The following is an 18,136-nucleotide window of genomic DNA, read 5'->3' as shown; positions in this document are numbered from 1 at the left end:
TTCACAGCTATTTGTAAGGCCTCCTCAGACAGCCATTTTTCTTTTTTGCATTTCTTTTTCTTGGGGATGGTCTTGACCCCTGTCTGCTGTACAATATCATGAACCTACGTCCATAGTTCATCAGGCACTCTATCTATCAGATCTAGTCCCTTAAATCTATTTTTCACTTCTACTGTATAATCATAAGGGATTTGATTTAGGTCATATCTGAATGGTCTAGTGGTTTTCCCTACTTTCTTCAATTTAAGTCTGAATTTGGCAATAAGGAGTCCATGATCTGAGCAACAGTCAGGTCCCGATCTTGTTTTTGCTGACTGTATAGAGCTTCTCCATCTTTGGCTGCAAAGAATATAATCAATCTGATTTAGTGTTGACCATCTGGTGATGTCCATGTGTAGAGTCTTCTCTTGTGTTGTTAGAGGAGGGTGTTTGCTAAGACGAGATCTGCAATAAAATCTCTTGGTTTCATACTTACAATAAGTATACCGTGAATTTTTCTCTCATTTTGATAAAGTTAAGTAAATTGGGCTTCCCTAGCAGTTCAGCTGGTAAAGAATCCTCCTGTAATGCAGAAGACCCCAGTTTGATTCCTGGGTTGGCAAGTTCCATCGGAGAAGGGAATAGGCTACCCACTCAAGTATTCTTGCGCTTCCCTGGTGGCTCAGCTGGTAAAGAATCTGGCTGCAATGTGGGAGAACTGGGTTCAATTCCTAGGTTGAGAAGATCCTCTGGAGAAGGGAATGGTTACCCACTCCAGTGTTCTGACCTGGAGACCATGGGGTCACAAAGAGTTGGACATGACTGAACGACTTTTACTTTCACTTTGGGACTTCCCCAGTGGCTTAGTGGAAAAGAATGTGCCTGCAATACAGGAGATGCTGGTTCGATCCCTGGATGAGGAAAATCCCCCAGAGAAGGAAATGGCACTCTAGTCCAGTATTCTTGCCTGGGAAATTCCATGGGCAGAGGAATCTGGCAGGCTACAGTCCATAGGATCACAAGGAGTCGGACACAACTGAAGAGACTGAGCACACATAAGTAAATTACCATAAATAACATGTGACTAGAAATTGTGAGAACATTTTTAATGAATATACTTTAAAGAGGCTGTAACAACATAATATACATACATACATAGAAACATCCATATATAAAGTCTCTATTTTTCCTAGGTTATTTATACTTTGTGTGTATATCCAGTTGCTTAGTCGTGTTCAACTCTTTGGGACCCCAGGGACTGTAGCTTGCCAGGCTCCTCTGTCCATGGAATTTTCAGGCAAGGATACTGGAGTAGGTAGCCATTTCCAATTCCAGGAGATCTTCTTGACTCAGCTAGAACCTGTGTCTCTTATGTCTTCTGCACTGGCAGGTGGATTCTTTACCCCTGCACCTCCTAGGAAGTCCTGTTTATACTTCAGACTAATACAAATTCATAGAACTAAAAATACAAATGAGTATGTACATGGTTATTGAATACAATGTATTTGTAAGTGCAAAATATTCAAAACCATATACATTTTAAAGCAAAGAAGATTAGTTCAATAAACTAGGATACATGCTATCCACTATGGAATAATATGAATTATGGTAAATACTGTGGTACAGCTGTACACAGTGCTATAAACTGAGTGAAATGAATCTCTACCTACTGATTTAAAGGGATTTCTTAAAGGGATCATCAGGAATAATGTTACGTTTAAAAAAAAACTAAAAAAAGGAAAACTGGTATGGGTATCTTAGAAATGAGAAAAAACAAGGATGGAGAGAAAAAATACAGGAAACACAGGAAACCTATCACAAAACAATGTATATGGTTACCAACAAGATGAGAGGGAAGACTGAGGAAGGAATAATAAGCTTCTAAGCATAGCTCTTTATATACTTTTTAACTTTTGGAAGTAGGTTCATGCTCCATGTATTTCAAAACATAATTAAATCAGTGAGGGTAAGAAGATCGAATGCAAAGAGAAAGCAAACTTATGAAATGAAACAACTGAAGGCAAAATAGAAGTGGTAACTTCTCAATATAGTATTTAACATAAACCCTCACTCTTGGACATGGGATTGAGATGAGAATGGGAGGGAGAATAACAGCAAGTCATGAAATCTTTTTAAAATCTGGTTTGTTTATCAAGTGGCATGTTCAAAGCTATTCTGAAACCACTTGAGAAGCATTACAGGATTGAGCAAACGAGTAATTGTGGTAAACTGTTTCATAACTGTAGCTACATGAGCACTAACGTCCTTCATATGGCCATCAAATTGCTCAGGTATCAGTAATCAGTGCACAGGTCATGACTTTGAAGCACCTGCTCCCAGAGAGAGGACTAGTTTTCACTCTAGTGGGCCAAGACAAGGACACACCAAATAAGGCCTAGATGCCCTGTGGAACCACCAGTGGCTCTTGGCTGGGCCATTAGTATACTCAGTTACTTACCTGGTACCCTAGTGAAACTCCTGGGCATGATGTCTAAGGGGTATGACTTCTCATTCCAGAGGATAGGACTGCCAACTATTCAACTCCAATAAATAAAACAGGCCAAGCAAATAGTGGGACTCTTTGACCACGTGCATTCTCATTTCCCCATGTGGAGCTCTTAATGACTCTGATCTCTGGGGTTACCAGAAAAGCTGCTTCCTTTTAGTGAGGACACAGCTAAGGCCCTAAAGGCCCTCCAACAGGGCCTCCAGAACCCATCAGATGCTTGATTTACAGATCTCAGAAATACTGCTTTGGCAAAGGAATCTATGGCAAAATGCCCCTGCCATGCATAGAAGCGTCTGTTGGGCTTCTGTATCCACAATTACCTGGAGCTGGCTGAAAGGCACTCTACTTTGGAGAGACAGTTATTCACCTACTATTGGGCCTTGGGGCATTCATCTTCTCACAAAATAATCTTAAGAACAGAAATTCCAATCAAAGTTTAACAATATTTCTGCTTTTTTCCTCTAGATATCTCATGGTAGTCACACTTTAGTCGAAGTATAACATTTCTATAAAATACATGTTCAAAAATATATAACATGAACCAAAATAAAAACATCTTCTAGTGAGTTTAATATAAAATATTTTCATGTTTTCCATAGTTTTTATACTTACCAGTAAGTCCTTCCCCTTTGTGCAAGCTTGGTTTCTTTACTTGAATCTCTGATTTTGACACTGAGTCTTGATGATGAAGAATACGATTTCTATCTGGTACTTCATCCTGAGCTGCATAAAGAGAAGAATTTGGCCCACTAAATAAAAAAACTTCACAAAAAACTTCATTTTTATGAAGTTATAAGAACATCATCAAATGCCAGGTTGTACAAGAAAACTGTGGGAAGAATGTTAACAAGGGTGCATGAAAGGTATTTTAGCACATCATTAATATTCTTAGACTTCTAATATGTTTTGTATTAGTCTGTCATTTTCTGAGTTTTCCAAATATTTTCAGGTAATACATATTGAAACACTAAACAATGAAAATATACCCATACAAATTATTCATAACAGCAAAATAGTCAAAGCCACTTAAATATAAAAGCATGGGAGACTGGTAGGCTAAAGTAATGCATGTAAACTAAGAAAACACAGACTATGGGATATAATGTGGCACACACAGCTGTACAAGCAAGTATAAAAGGAATGAAGACCCAACAAACTGACTCAGAAGCATTTCTAGGATTTAACTCTTAATGGGCAAGAAACAACCTGACAGGGAATATATAGTATGCTACAGGCAGGCAAGCAGGAAGGCAGGAGGAAGGAAGACATGAAGAAAAGGAACTTGAAAAAAGTGATAAATGTATTCGTCTTTTAAAAAGGAAATATAGGAAATAAAAACCAAAAACTATTACAGTGGGTCAATTAGTCGCTGCAGACATGGCTGACTGAGTTGTACCCAGTGACTCCTATTTGCTCTCAGCTTCTCTCTGACACTGATGTATACTCCAAGATATACTGAAGTTTTGAGAATCATGTCTAAAGAAAAAGAATCCAGGTTTCTCAGTTCCACCGGACCAGCAACCAGAGGAGACTACATAGACTCCACTTAGAGGAGCTACTCTTGTTAACTTAGTGTGGGACACTGGCACCTTGCTGGCTGTGTCTTAACAGAACCCCTGGTTCTGAGTTCCCTGACAGGGGCCACTGTGTCCAAGGAGGACAAAGGAGGGGACGCGGAAGAAAAGACACAAACACCTGAGACAATCTCCTTCCTTTCCTGGCTGACACTTAGTTTCTGAAAACTTCTGTCCAGGCATGGTAAACTCCCTGCCACTGGAAACAGTCTAGTTACCCAGCAATGGAGGCTCAAGAAAGGGATGGATGGACTCTCCACCACTCATCTTGTGCCAGAAAGTGGACCATGGAGGCCAAAACAGCCTCATGAGAATCAAAACAGTGATGATACTTAGTACTAATAATGATGATACTTAGTATCAATAATGTGTTCCCTCTGCTCTCCCCCGCTGGCAGTGATCCTAAGATGAATTCCACAACTCTGCCTATTTTCACCTATAATACTTGACTTTTCAAAATAAACATGATTAGGGATTAGACCGTCATCCTTATCCCCAGTGGCATCTGATGATGTATGCCAAATGAGAGTTCAAAGTGCAGTGGGGGAAGATTGCATACCTTAGGCCATTTGGCTTCTACTTTACCAATGACTGTTATCTCCACAACTCTGACACCAGGATTAGAGGAACACAGGAATGCTTTCTGACCCTTACTTACACCTGACCATAGTGCGGGTGCCTTTGGGCATTACAAACCTCAATTTCATAGCTCCCACTACTGAATACATCAGTAGTGCAGATGTATTTTCTATGTGAACTCCAACTCACATCAACCCCAAGCTGTGATGAGCACTGCTGCACTCAGGGTCATTTCAGTGGGGCACATGGAAGACTGCAAACCTACCAGACTACCAGTGCCTACAGACTTCTATTCAGAACAACTATTAAGAAGAGAAAAAGGAATGCCTGCCCTGTTTGATGAGTTTAAGTGAACCAAACATGTCTGTGAGATTATTTCTCCATTCAGTAACTAAGTAAACCTACACAATCAGCCTTGCGTGCCTGGACTGGACTACAGGACTACTTACTACAGCTTAATGCTATGGTACAGATCGGGACACTGGCCTTAACTGACACTGCGACTGCCACAGAGGCCCTTGCTCAAGCTAAGGGAAACAGGTATGAAGGAATTCATATTGTAAATGCCCATTTGGGCATCCCTGTCCACACAGATGATCAGGATCTGTCTGCCTTTTCTGTAATACATTTCAATACTCCTTTAATGTCCTTCCACAAGGCCATGAGCTGCAAGTCTCATTCTCAGATGGAGCACTAGCCTTTCACCTATAATAAAGAATGTCTCCTACTTGGTCCAGGCAAGGGTACTACCCAACCAGGATTGGATGCCATGTTGATCCACATGTAGCAACATGTCTAGGACATTACTATGGACAAGGCAAAAGGACCCATGACTCAGGAAATTCCTGGGAATAAACTGGGAAGCGACAGTGGGTATCTCTTCAGAGGCAATAATTGCTAAGTTTTAGTCATGCTCAGGCTCTCAGCCCCAACAATACAAAAGATGCCCAGCGACTGGTGCGACTGTTCAGACACTGGTACTCACACATCCCCCTACACGGCCATCCTGATGACAGCACCCAGCAATCAGATTACCAAAAAGACCTGTAATTATAGGAGGCCCTGGAGGTCCTCCAACTGGCTACACAGGAAACCCTCTTACTTGCCCTCCTGAATCCACTGACTTTTTAAGTTATAGGTCTCATCAACCTCTCTGATGCCTACTGGAGCCTGTGGCAAAATAACACAGCCACACATCAGAGGTGCCCACCTGGCTTTTGGACCCTAATCTCCTATTGCTGACTCAAAGTGTAGAATCCATTGGAAAAACTACTAAGTAGTTACCGGGCCTTGGTGGACACTGAGTGCAAAGTCTCTCTACAATGGAGTCTTATACCAATAAAGAAAGAAAGTCAAAGTGAAGTTGCTCAGTCACGTCCAACTCTTTGCGACCCCATGGACTGCAGCCTACCAGGTTCCTCAGTCCAAGGGATTTTCCAGGCAAGAATACTGGAGTGGGTTGCCATTTCCTTCTCCAGGAGATCTTCCTGACCCAGGGATTGAACCCGGGTCTCCTGAATTGTAGGCAGACACCTTACTGAATACCAACCAAATGCTGAATGGTTCCTGTTCTCTAACTGTTTTATATTATTCACGTGCATGCATGTTAAGTCGCTTCAGTCATGTCCGACTCTTTGCGAACCCATGGAGTGTAGCCCACCAGGCTCCTCTGTCCACGGGATTTCCCAGGCCAGAATACTGGAGTGGGTTTCCATTTCTTACTCTAAGGGATCTTCCCGATCCAGGGATTGAACCCAGGTGTCTCCTGCATTGGCAGGTGGATTCTTTCCCACTAGCGCTACCTGGCTATTATTCACATTTAGATCACTATCCTTGTAGCCCACCTGTAATCAGTCTGCCTGCAATGCAGGAGACCTGGGTTCAATCCCTGGATTGGGAAGATTCCCTGGAGAAGGGAAAGGCTACCCACTCCAGTATTCTGGCCTGGAGAATTCTTTGAACTGTATAGTCCCTGGGGTTGCAAAGAGTTGGACATGACTGAACAACTTTCACATTCACATTTAGATCAAAGTGACACTATGAATTTTATGCTCAAACCAGGTGGCACAGTGGTAAAGAATCTGCCTGCCAGTGCAGGAGGCATAAGAGATTTGGGCTTAATCCTTGGGCTGGAAAGATCCCCTGGAGTAGGAAATGGCTACCCACTCCAGTATTCCTGCCTGGAGAATTCCATGGGCAGAGGAGCCTGGCAGTTGGGCTATAGTCCGTGGGGACTGAGCACACACATAAACACAAGCAAGCATATGCTCAAACACACATTCTTGAACTAAACAGAAAAATCTAATGAGATTAATTTTTTTTAATTTAAAGGAATCTATAACTGTTGTACTTACTACTGTGCTTTCCTCCTCTGGGAGTTATCTGTTTCTGTACTTGCACTGGGAGTTTTGACACTGAATCTTGATGCTGAAGCACAGGAGTATGGTCAGGCACATCATTATCAGAAGCTACACAAAAGAGATTCCTTAAGTTCCTTCATAGATACACAGATCATATTTGTGAGTGCAAAATATTCAAAAGTGTATACATTTTAAAGCAAAGAAGATTAAAGAAACCATAATTAAACACAATGGTATATATAATGCATGGTACATAATGTGTAGAAACAGCTGTACCCATGCTATAATCTGAGTGAAACCCATCACTAGATATTGACATGGAGGGATTTCTGGATATAATGCTAACTTAGGAAAAAAACTGAAAAGGGGAAAGCTAGTATGGAAACTTTGGGTAAAGAATAAGAAGAAATGAGAAAAAACAAGGAGAGAGAGGGAAAAAAATAGAGAAAACACAGGAAAGCAATCACCAAATAATGTACATAGATATCTACAAAAGGAGAGGAAGACTGAGGAAAGAATGATAAACCTCTAAAAGCACTGTTTTATGTACTACTTAACTCTTGAAGAAGACTCAACTCTATGTATTTCTAAATATAATTAAACCAATAGGGACAAGAATATGGAATGGAAAGAGAAAGCAAACGTAATAAAACAAAACTGCTGAAGGAAAAATAAAAGGAATAACACATGGTTACAGTAATTAATATAAACCCTCACAGCTAGACATGGGAGTGGGGTGGGTAGGGGAAAGTTGACCATAGTCAAGTCATGAAATCAATTTCAAACTTGGCTGTTGTCCTAATGGTATGTGCAAAGTTATTCCAAAACCATGTATGAAGCATTACAGGATGGAGCAAATGAGTAATCATGCTGATGCTCTTTAGAACTCTAGCTACCCGAGCCCTGGGATCCATAAAATGGAAGGAGCCTTTTGTTTGGGATTCCTTCAGCTGGGAGACCACCCCTCACGTCAGTCTGCACTGATGTGTCAGCTTCTTGGCAGGGGCTCTTCCATGGTGTGAAAGGGAACACAATGGAGCTGGTGATCTCCCCTGTCTGATCTACAGCCTACACTCTGAGGGTAAGTGAATAATGATTCACTGTAACCTTGAGTTTGGTTGTTATCTTAATAGACCTACTCAGAAACTGGCATTTCTTTTCTCTCATTACCAAGTTAGCACAAGGAGAAGTGTGGTCAATGAAGCCCAGTGCTTTTGTGGAGGGAACATGGTGGCAAGTACCAATAAGCACGCACAGCATCGTGGGGAGGGAGCTACCACCAGATTACTTGCAAGATACAGAAAGGGGACTTTGCCAATGAGGCAAATGAGCTTCATAAACTAGGGGATACCATGTGGCTCTCAAGAGTACCTACTGCACTGTTTGCAAAAGGTCTGATTAAACTGGAGTTGATTTCAGTTCAGTTCAGTTGCTCAGTCATGTCGGACTCTTTGCGACCTCATGGGCTGCAGCACGCCAGGCCTCCCTGTCCATCACCAACTCCTGGAGTTTACTCAAACTCATGTCCTTTGAGTCAGTGATGCCATCCAACCATCTCATCCTCTGTCATCCCCTTCTCCTCCCGCCTTCAATCTTTCCCAGCATCAGGGTCATTTCAAATGAGTCAGCTCTTCACATCAGGTGGCCAAAGTACTGGAGTTTCAGCTTCAACATCAGTTCTTCCAATGAATATTCAGGACTAATTTCCTTTAGGATGGTCTGGTTGGATCTCCTTGCAGTCCAAGAGACTCTCAAGAGTCTTCTCCAACACCACAGTTCAAAAGCATCAATTCTTCAGTGCTCAGCTTTATTTTTTTTTAATTTTACTTTATTTTTAAACTTTACAATATTGTATTGGTTTTGCCAAACATTGAAATGAATCCGCCACAGGTATACATGTGTTCCCCATCCTGAACCCTCATCCCTCCTCCCTCCCCATACCATCCCTCTGGGTCTTCCCAGTGCACCAGCCCCAAGCATCCAGTATCGTGCATCGAATCTGGAATACATGACTACTGGAAAAGCCACAGACTTGACTAGAAGGACCTTTGTTGGCAAAGTAATGTCTTTGCTTTTGAGTATGCTAAGTTGGTCTTAACTTTCCTTCCAAGGAGTAAGCGTCTTTTAATTTCATGGCTACAGTCATCATCTACAGTGATTTTGGAGCCCCCCAAAATAAAGTCTGACACTGTTTCCACTGTTTCCCCATTTATTTGCCATGAAGTGATGGGATTGGATGTCATGATCTTCGTTTTCTGAATGTTGAGCTTTAAGCCAACTTTTTCCCTCTCCTCTTTCACTTTCATCAAGAGGCTTTTTAGTTCCTCTTCACGTTCTGCCATAAGGGTGGTGTCATGTGCATATCTGAGGTTATTGATATTTCTCCCGGCAATCTTGATTCCAGCCTGTGCTTCATCCAGCCCAGTGTTTGTCATGATGTACTCTGCATATAAATTAAATAAGCAGGGTGACAATATACAGCCTTGACGTACTCCTTTTCCTATTTGGAACCAGTCTGTTGTTCCATATCCAATTGCTTCCTGACCTGCATATAAATTTCTAAAGAGTTGATTTAGTACCATAATACTATGTTGTCAGTCACTCAGTCCCGTCTGATTCTTTGTGACCCCACAGAGTATTGTCCGTGGAATTTTACAGACCAAAATACTGGAGTGGGTAAGCCGTTCCCTTCTCCAGGGGATCTTCCCAGCCCAGGGATCAAACCCAGGTCTCCCACATCGCAAGCAGATTCTTTACCAGCTGAGCCACCAAGGAAGCTCAAGAATATTGGAGTGGTTAGCCTATCCCTCCTCCAGTGGATCTTCCCAACCCAAGGATCGAACCGGGGTCTCCTGCATTGTAGGTGGATTCTTTACCAGCTGAGCTAGTTTTAGGTACACAGCATAGTGATTCACTATTCTTTCAGAGTATAATCCATTATAGGTTATTACAAGATAATGGGTATAATTCTTTGTGCTCTATAGTATATCCTTGCTGCGTATCTATTTTATATAGTAGTTTGTATTGGTTCATACCACCACAATTGTCCTTCTCATCTTTCATCCCCCTTTTGATAACCCCAAGTTAGTGCTCTATATCTGTGAGTTTTGTTTCTACTTTGTAAACACATTCATGTTTATTATTTTTGAGATTACAGATATAAGTGATATCATACAGTATATGTCCTTCTCTCTCTAATTTGTCTCACTATAAACTACTTTCTGGAATCCATTCATGTAACTGCAAATGTCAGAGCTGCACTCCTTTTCATGGCTGAGTAACATTCCATTGTATACCTCATCTTAATCCCGTCATCTGTGCCTAATTCCTTGCATAAGCTTTTCAGTTCTGAAGGAGAACAACTGTCTTTGTCCTTAGCCTTTGATTCACCTAACAAGATGCTGAATGACTCAGATGAGAGACTCAATACACTGGCTCTGAAAAACTAGAGAAGGAATTTTATAGTTACTGATGGGTCCAGAAACTTTGGAGGCCCTGCATGCTAAATTGTACCGCTGAATTGCACTGACCACTCTAGCATGCCCTGGAACCAACAGATAGCCTATGAGGCAGTGAGTTGTTGAGATTCACACTTTAATGAAAAAAGAAAGCAGAGTCCTAAGGATTGTTTTCCCTAGCTACTCAGAGAGACTCTGCTGACTAAGGTAGTTTGCCTCTGTGAAAAAGAAGTCATTTTGTTAAACTAGGTGAGGGAGAGGGTACACTGTAGGGCCTGTCACTGTAGAACCCACTGTATGATGTGCCAGTCCATTCTTGCCCAATGAGGTAGAAGCAAAGGGGGATCAGAGACATGAACACCTGAGACCTTTTCCCCTCCTCGGCTGAGTGCACATCTGGCTCCAACAGAAGAGCCCTTACATTGGAATTTTCGTTGCCTTGAAAAACACACTTGGATCATCACTTACAGAGGTTCTTAAAGGCTCTATGAGCCACACTGCTGATCTCTAAAGTCATGGGTGGAGAAAGGACAGTAAAAATATTTCTGATCCGACTCAGATTTCTATTTTGTTTCCGTCAGGTCAACTTTACCAGTTTTTAAGCTCAATTAAACCTGCTTATAAGATGATGTCTATTACTTCACAGCACAATGCAGATCCTGACTGACAAATTTTAAGACATAGGAAAAGAAGCTACCAACAAAACAGTACTAATTGACCACTGAATAGACCTAAAAATCCTAATGGGCACCTACCCCTAGACGATCTGGTTAAAGATTTTCCCAAAGAAATCTCTAGGTCTAGTTCCTAACCAGTGGGGCCTTAAAGAGAACATTAATAGGCATTTTACCGAAGAGCTCCTAGCCAAGTAGTGGGCCATGGGTCTCAGCACACACTAAAGTCAAATTGTGATGACACCTGTAACTAATATTGATACAAATGCTCCTCCCTCTGCTCCAAGTGACACTGATGTGAGTCAGAGAAGCCTCCATTACTTTTATTCAAACCTCCCAGCTTTAAACCATAAGCAACATTAGGGGTTAGGTTAATATTCCAACATCATCAGTGGTTATCTGAGCATGTGTGCCAAAGTCAGAACTCAAAGTAGGGAGCAGGGATACTGTATTTCTAGAGTCATTTGGTGACTGGGGCAGAGGTGACCATGATCTCCATGACCTTCCATGGCACAAGGGCCCTGTCATGGGTAGAGGCATCCATTGGGCTTCTGTTCCCATAATTACCTGAAGCTGGCTGAAAGGCACAAAAATTCCAGAGAGCCAATTATTCACCTGCTATTGTCCTTGTGGAATTGGTGATAGACAAGGAGGCCTGGTGTGCTGTGACTCACAGGGTTGCAAAGAGTCGGACACTACTGAGCGACTGAACTGAACTGAACTGATTGTCCTTGCGGCATTGATCTGCTGGTCATCACCAAGTAATCTTTAGAATTTTCAACACCCCAAGACATATATTAATCAAATTAACAAAGATCAAACACAAAGAACAAATATTAAAAGCAGCAAGGGAAAAACAACAAATAACACACAAGGGAATTCCCATAAGGATAACAGCTGATCTTTCAATAGAAACTCTTCAAGCCAGGAGGGAATGGCAAGACATACTTAAAATGATGAAAGAAAATAACCTACAGCCCAGATTATTGTACCCAACAAGGATTTCATTCAAGTATGAAGGAGAAATCAAAAGCTTTTCAGACAAGCAAAAGCTGAGAGAATTCAGCACCACCAAACCAGCTGTCCAACAAATACTAAAGGATATTCTCTAGACAGGAAACACAAAAACGGTGTATAAACTCGAACCCCAAACAATAAAGTAAATGGCAACGGGATCATACTTATCAGTAATTACCTTAAACGTAAATGGGTTGAATGCCCCAACCAAAAGACAAAGACTGGCTGAATGGATACACAAACAAGACCCCTACATACGTTGTCTACAGGAGACCCACCTCAAAACAGGGGACACATACAGACTGAAAGTGAAGGGCTGGAAAAAGATTTTCCATGCAAATAGGGACCAAAGAAAGCAGGAGTAGCAATACTCACATCAGATAAAATAGACTTTAAAACAAAGGCTGTGAAAAGAGACAAAGAAGGTCACTAACATAATGATCAAAGGATCAATCTAAGAAGAAGATATAACAATTATAAATATATATGCACCCAACACAGGAGCACCGAAGTATGTAAGACAAATGCTAACAAGTATGAAAGGAGAAATTAACAATAACACAATAATAGTGGGAGACTTTAATACCCCACTCACACCTATGGATAGATCAACTAAACAGAAAATTAACAAGGAAACACAAACTTTAAATGATACAATAGACCAGTTAGACCTAATTGATATCTATAGGGCATTTCATCCCAAAACAATGAATTTCACCTTTTTCTCAAGCGCACATGGAACCTTCTCCAGGATAGATCACATCCTGGGCCATAAAGCTAGCCTTGGTAAATTCAAAAAAATAGAAATCATTCCAAGCATCTTTTCTGACCACAATGCAGTAAGATTAGATCTCAATTACAGGAGAAAAACTATTAAAAATTCCAACATATGGAGGCTGAACAACATGCTGCTGAATAACCAACAAATCACAGAAGAAATAAAAAAAGAAATCAAAATTTACATAGAAACTAATGAAAATGAAAACACAACAACCCAAAACCTGTGGGACACTTTAAAAGCAGTCCTAAGGGGAAAGTTCATAGCAATACAGGCACACCTCAAGAAACAAGAAAAAAGTCAAATAAATAACCTAACTCTACACCTAAAGCAACTAGAAAAGGAAGAAATGAAGAACTCCAGGGTTAGTAGAAGGAAAGAAATCTTAAAAATTAGAGCAGAAATAGATGCAAAAGAAACAAAAGAGACCATAGCAAAAATCAACAAAGCCAAAAGCTGGTTCTTTGAAAGGATAAATAAAATTGACAAACCATTAGCCAGACTCATCAAGAAACAAAGGGAGAAAAATCAAATCAATAAAATTAGAAACAAAAATGGAGAGATCACAACAGACAACACAGAAATACAAAGGATCATAAGAGACTACTATCAACAATTATATGACAATAAAATGGACAACGAGGAAGAAATGGACAAATTCTTAGAAAAGTACAACTTTCCAAAACTCGACCAAGAAGAAATAGAAAATCTTAACAGACCCATCACAAGCATGGAAATTGAAACTGTAATCAAAAATCTTCCAGCAAACAAAAGCCCAGGTCCAGACGGCTTCACAGCTGAATTCTACCAAAAAATTTAGAGAAGAGCTAACACCTATCCTGCTCAAACTGTTCCAGAAAATTGCAGAGGAAGGTAAACTTCCAAACTCAGTCTATGAGACCACCATCACCCTAATACCAAAACCTGACAAAGATCCCACAAAAAAAGAAAACTACAGGCCAATATCACTGATGAACATAGATGCAAAAATCCTTAACAAAATTCTAGCAATCAGAATCCAACAACACATTAAAAAGATCATACACCATAACCAAGTGGGCTTTATCCCAGGGATGCAAGGATTCTTCAATATCCGCAAATCAATCAATGTAATACACCACATTAACAAATTGAAAAATAAAAACCATATGATTATCTCAATAGATGCAGAGAAAGCCTTTGACAAAATTCAACATCCATTTATGATAAAAACTCTCCAGAAAGCAGGAATAGAAGGAACATACCTCAATATAATAAAAGCTATATATGACAAACCCACAGCAAACATTATCCTCAATGGTGAAAAATTGAAAGCATTTCCTCTAAAGTCAGGAACAAGACAAGGGTGCCCACTTTCACCATTACTATTCAACATAGTTTTGGAAGTTTTGGCCACAGCAATCAGAGCAGAAAAAGAAATAAAAGGAATCCAAATTGGAAAAGAAGAAGTAAAACTCTCACTACTTGCAGATGGCATGATCCTCTACATAGAAAACCCTCAAGACTCCACCAGAAAATTACTAGAGCTAATCAATGACTATAGTAAAGTTGCAGGATATAAAATCAACACACAGAAATCCCTTGCATTCCTATACACTAATAATGAGAAAACTGAAAGAGAAATTAAGGAAACAATTCCATTCACCATTGCAACGGAAAGAATAAAATACTTAGGAATATATCTACCTAAAGAAACTAAAGACCTATATATAGAAAACTATAAAACACTGGTGAAAGAAATCAAAGAGGACACTAATAGATGGAGAAATATACCATGTTCATGGATTGGAAGAATCAATATAGTGAAAATGAGTATACTACCCAAAGCAATTTATAGATTCAATGCAATCCCTATCAAGCTACCAACAGTATTCTTCACAGAGCTAGAACAAATAATTTCACAATTTGTATGGAAATACAAAAAAACTCAAATAGCCAAAGCGATCTTGAGAAAGAAGAATGGAACTGGAGGAATCAACCTACCTGACTTCAGGCTCTACTACAAAGCCACAGTTATCAAGACAGTATGGTACTGGCACAAAGACAGAAATATAGATCAATGGAACAAAATAGAAAGCCCAGAGATAAATCCACGCACATATGGACACCTTATCTTTGACAAAGGAGGCAAGAATATACAATGGATTAAAGACAATCTCTTTAACAAGTGGTGCTGGGAAATCTGGTCAACCACTTGTAAAAGAATGAAACTAGAACACTTTCTAACACCATACACAAAAATAAACTCAAAATGGATTAAAGATCTAAACATAAGACCAGAAACTATAAAACTCCTAGAGGAGAACATAGGCAAAACACTCTCTGACATACATCACAGCAGGATCCTCTATGACCCACCTCCCAGAATATTGGAAATAAAAGCAAAAATAAACAAATGGGACCTAATTAACCTTAAAAGCTTCTGCACATCAAAGGAAACTATTAGCAAGGTGAAAAGACAGCCTTCAGAATGGGAGAAAATAATAGCAAATGAAGCAACTGACAAACAACTAATCTCAAAAATATACAAGCAACTCCTACAGCTCAACTCCAGAAAAATAAATGACCCAATCAAAAAATGGGTCAAAGAACTAAACAGACATTTCTCCAAAGAAGACATACAGATGGCTAACAAACACATGAAAAGATGCTCAACATCACTCATTATCAGAGAAATGCAAATCAAAACCACTATGAGGTACCACTTCACACCAGTCAGAATGGCTGCGATCCAAAAGTCTACAAATAATAAATGCTGGAGAGGGTGTGGAGAAAAGGGAACCCTCTTACACTGCTGGTGGGAATGCAAACTAGTACAGCCACTATGGAGAACAGTGTGGAGATTCCTTAAAAAACTGGAAATAGAACTGCCTTATGATCCAGCAATCCCACTACTGGGCATACACACTGAGGAAACCAGAAGGGAAAGAGACACATGTACCCCAATGTTCATCGCAGCACTGTTTATAATAGCCAGGACATGGAAGCAACCTAGATGTCCATCAGCAGATGAATGGATAAGAAAGCTGTGGTACAGATACACAATGGAGTATTATTCAGCCATTAAAAAGAATACATTTGAATCAGTTCTAATGAGGTGGATGAAACTGGAGCCTATTATACAGAGTGAAGTAAGCCAGAAGGAAAAACACCAATACAGTATACTAACGCATATATATTGAATTTAGAAAGATGCTAACAATAACCCTGTGTACGAGACAGCAAAAGAGACACTGATGTATAGAACAGTCTTATGGACTCTGTGGGAGAGGGAGAGGGTGGGAAGATTTGGGAGAATGGCATTGAAACATGTAAAATATCATGTATGAAACGAGATGCCAGGTTCAATGCACGATACTGGATGCTTGGGGCTAGTGCACTGCGACGACCCAGAGGGATGGTATGGAGAGGGAGGAGGGAGAAAGATTCAGGATGGGGAACACATGTATACCTGTGGCAGATTCATTTTGATATTCGGCAAAACTAATACAATTATGTAAAGTTTAAAAAAAAAAAAGAATAGAATTTTCAACCCAAGGTATCAATATTTCTGCTTTTTTCTCTAAGTAGCTTATGGTATTCACTGTTTAGTCAAAGTGTATTATTTCTATAAAATATACCTCAAACATATATAATCATGAAACCAAATAAAAACATCTTCTAATGAGCTTAATTTATAATAATTAAAACTTTTCTGTAGTTTTCATTGTTCTTCAGTTCCTAAGTCGTGTCCAACTCTTAGCAACCCCATGGACTGCAGCACACCAGGGTCCTCTGTTCTCCAATATTACCCAGAGTTTGTTTAAACTCCTGCCCATTGAGTCGGTGATGCTATCTAACTATACTTACTAGTAAGTGTTTCCCCTTTGTGAAAACTTGGTTTCTTCACGCGAATCTCTGATTTTGACCTGGAGTCTTGATGCTCCAACATAGGATTTCCATCTAGTACTTCATCCTGAGCTGTACAGAGAGAAGAATTAAGCCCACTAAATTAAAAAAAAAAAAGAGAGATCTATTGAGAAATCCCTAGATTTCAAATTTATAACAGCAGCTGCTGTTATAAGAGTGAACAGCAGCTGCTGCTGCTACTGCTGCTAAGTCACTTCAGTTGTGTCCGACTCTGTGCGACCCCATAGACGGCAGCGCACCAGGCTACTCCGTCCCTGCGATTCTCCAGGCAAGAGCAATGGAGTGGGTTGTCATGAAGGTACAAGAACATCACTATAATGTGAGATCTTATGTGAAAACTAGGAAGAGTCTTAATGAACGTAAGGAAGGTATTTTACCACATCATTAATATTTCTAGACTTCAAATATGTTTTATAGTAGACTCTCATCTTCGGATATTTCTTATTGTTTTTGCCTAATATATATTGATAGATCAAACAAAGAAAATACATATGTGTAAGGTAATGCATAGCAGCATATTTATAATTACAAAAAACTCAAAATCACTTAAACATGCCAGCATAGGAGACTGGTAGCTAAAGTAACAAATGTAAACTATGAAAATACAGACTATGGGCTATAAAGTGGCACACAGTTGTACAAATACCTGGACAAACAGGTATAAAAGGAATGAAGATCCCAACAAACTGACTTGGAAGCATTTCTAGGAATTAACTTTTAATGGACCAAAAAAAAAACCTTAAAGAGAGAATACCTAGTGTGCCATCTTTTAAGAAAAAAATGAAAGGGAATTTTAAAAAATGACAAAAGATGCTAATCTATAAAAAAGGAAATAAAGGAGGGGGCTTCCCTGGTGGCTCAGTGGTAAAGAATCTGCCTGTGGATGTAGGAGATGTGGTTCGATCCCTAATCTGGGAGGATCCCACATGCCTCGGAGCAACCAAGCCCATGTGCTACAACTATTAAGCCTGTGTTCTAGAGCCCATGTGCCGCAACTACTGAAATCTGTGTGCCCTACAGCCTATGCTCCTCAACAAGAGAAGCCACCACAACGAGAAGGCCTCACACTACAACTAGAGGGTAGCCCCCGCTCGTCATAACTAGAGAAGAGCCCCCACAGCAGTGAACACCCAAAACATCCAAAAATAAAATTATAAAAAACATAAATACAGGAAATATAAACCAAAAACAACATACCCATATGTGTGCTTAGTTGCATCTGATTCTTTGCGACTTCATGGACTGCTAGGCTTTTCTGTCCATGGAATTTTCTAAGCAAGGTTAATGGAGTGGGTTGCC

The 18,136-nt window shown here is 40.1% G+C and overlaps 1 protein-coding gene across 1 annotated transcript in view; it reads right to left on the bottom strand.

The window, feature by feature from the left end:
- Positions 1-18,136, bottom strand: part of LOC113902735 (coiled-coil domain-containing protein 7-like) — a 169,077-nt gene that overhangs the window by 107,619 nt on the left and 43,322 nt on the right. The window contains exons 8-10 of the mRNA XM_027558129.1: positions 16,778-16,888; positions 6,996-7,109; positions 3,101-3,211 (exon numbers count right to left, since the gene is read on the bottom strand). Coding sequence (XP_027413930.1) covers positions 3,101-3,211; positions 6,996-7,109; positions 16,778-16,888 — 336 coding nt within the window. The remainder of the gene's footprint in view (positions 1-3,100; positions 3,212-6,995; positions 7,110-16,777; positions 16,889-18,136) is intronic.

Source organism: Bos indicus x Bos taurus, chromosome 13, assembly GCF_003369695.1.
Source record: "Bos indicus x Bos taurus breed Angus x Brahman F1 hybrid chromosome 13, Bos_hybrid_MaternalHap_v2.0, whole genome shotgun sequence".
NCBI classification, from domain to species: Eukaryota; Metazoa; Chordata; class Mammalia; order Artiodactyla; family Bovidae; genus Bos; species Bos indicus x Bos taurus.
This window is presented reverse-complemented; position numbering and strand designations above follow the sequence as displayed.